At 37.8% G+C, this 2,321-nt stretch overlaps 1 protein-coding gene across 1 annotated transcript; it reads right to left on the reverse strand.

The window, feature by feature from the left end:
* Positions 1-483: 483 nt before the first annotated feature.
* On the reverse strand, positions 484-1,178 carry LOC139862999 (multifunctional methyltransferase subunit TRM112 homolog A-like). Its single transcript, XM_071851654.1, has one exon. It carries the CDS (start codon positions 1,176-1,178, stop codon positions 807-809), a length of 372 nt encoding a protein of 123 aa, XP_071707755.1. The 3' UTR covers positions 484-806.
* Positions 1,179-2,321: the final 1,143 nt, after the last annotated feature.

Below are 2,321 nucleotides of genomic sequence, written 5' to 3' on the forward strand. Positions count from 1 at the left end.
AGTGTATTTGGGCGAATTTCCCTAGAAAAAAAGTGGAGGAGTGATTCAGTGTCTTTTGTTCAAAATTTTGGTGAGATAAAATATGACGTGAACCAACACGATTAAGAAAAAGAAAAAAAAAAGTGACACCAACGTGTTAGACAGGACTTTGGAATGGAAACACTGAAATTGACACTGAAGGGGTGTCGTTGACGGTCAGTTTTCAGTGTCAGTGCCGAAACTGATAGAGTGATAGGCAATACCGTGTGCTCTAAATTGCTATTCTATCACCTAACGCTGGTCTAGATTCAATCAACGAGTTATTACAACAATCGACATGTTAATATCTTTATAAAGTACTCCGTAATAGATTCAGTCATTGAGTTATAACTTATAACAATGGATCATGATAGAATTTTTGTACACTAATATATTCATAATATTTCATAAATTGTAGTATGTAGATAGCAAGTTGTGTTAGCAACGTACTACGTTATCTCATAAGTTATGAACGAAATCTTTTTATATGAACAATCAACGCATTGTTTACAAAACTAGCTGCAGAATATATTGGAACTTTATGCTCATATAGTTCCTGCCCAAATCGAACATTCAATGAGTCAAGTATAATCAGCTAGCAACTAGCTCAACTCCTGCAACACAGACACTAGTTAAACATAATTAATAAACTACCGTAGGGTACTAGAATCAGTAACAATCATATAGATTCAAACACCTTAAAATTCGTCGCAAAAGAGTTACAGCTTGAATGCATCTAAACGACATATTACACATACGATCAAATAAACCCTAATCGAAATTATAAATCAGACCTCATCTTCATGAAGAAGCATATTAGGTATTCCTTTATTAACAGGGAACAGGCGACCGGTCTCCGGGCAAACAAGGGCACCTTCTTCGAGATGAATCTCAAGAAGCGCGTGATGAAATTTCTGCAAAAACTCATCGGAATCGAGCACTGATTGATCGGGAACTTCGTCAGGGAGTTCAGTGTATCCCATGGTTTTCGAAGCGTCGGTTAGGGCTTTCCAATCGATTTTGGAGAACATGTTTTTGAGGAAATCAGGATTGAAATCGACTTGTTTTTCGATTACTTTTTCCGCTTCGATACGGAGAGGGAATCCGATGACTACACCTTTGATGTTTGATAATAGCATGTTGTATGTTAGTAGTCTCATTTTGTTGTTAATTAGGGTTCCAGTGACGGGTAGTGGTGGTTACGGTGGTGGCGGCTATGAGGGATAAAAAGAGAGGGAAAGAGTAAAGTGGTGTTTAAAGGGTTTAAAGGGAGGTGATGTTTCAGAAATACCCTACTAGTAATACATTTGTGCAAGGCATCATTAGAATTAGAAATATGCTAAAAGAGGTGAAACGATTGGTCGTTCAGAGGTGAAAGGCTTGGTCGTTCCATCATGGGGAAACGGCATCCCCTCCCCTCACCCCATTTTTCCATTTTAACCCCTCAACTATACCAAACTTGCAAAAAATACACCAAACTCGGGGGGTAAAACATAAATTTTCTTACTTAAAATAAAAAATTCACCAACCGCTTCGACAGCCCGTACCTTCTTGCTCTCCGCAAGTTAAATTTTACCAACCACACCGTTAAACTCGAAATGTTTGGGTGAAGTTTTTATTTTAATTTACGAAACTGACATTTTACCCCCCTGGAGTTAAGGGTATTTTTTATAAGTTAGTTATAGGTCGGGGGTTTTTTTTGGAGATTTTTGGATGGAAGTTTGGCCTATTGTCGTTTTGGGCATTTTTTGGGCATCCCCTCCCCTCACCCCATTTTTCCATTTTAACCCCTCAACTATACCAAACTTGCAAAAAATACACCAAACTCGGGGGGTAAAACATAAATTTTCTTACTTAAAATAAAAAATTCACCAACCGCTTCGACAGCCCGTACCTTCTTGCTCTCCGCAAGTTAAATTTTACCAACCACACCGTTAAACTCGAAATATTTTTATGAACAAAACGAAACTAACTACGTTTGAAACGGACACTTTTTAAAAAACGTTAAACACAACGACAACTCATATCTTCCTCATCGCCGGGAGTTAAATTTTTCGACAGCACCGTCAGACGCGAAATAATTTTACCAACAAAACGAAACTAACTACATTCGAAACGGACATTTTCTAAAAAACGCTAAACACAACGACAGCCCGTATCTTCCTGTTCGTCACGAGTTAAACTTTTTCGACAACACCGTTAAACTCGAAATAATTTTATGAACAAAACGAACTAACTACGTTCGAAACAGACACTTTTTAAAAAACGCTAAACACAACGACTTCTACAACGGCGCTTAACAC

This window comes from Rutidosis leptorrhynchoides, chromosome 8 (genome assembly GCF_046630445.1).
Source record: "Rutidosis leptorrhynchoides isolate AG116_Rl617_1_P2 chromosome 8, CSIRO_AGI_Rlap_v1, whole genome shotgun sequence".
Lineage (NCBI taxonomy): Eukaryota > Viridiplantae > Streptophyta > Magnoliopsida > Asterales > Asteraceae > Rutidosis > Rutidosis leptorrhynchoides.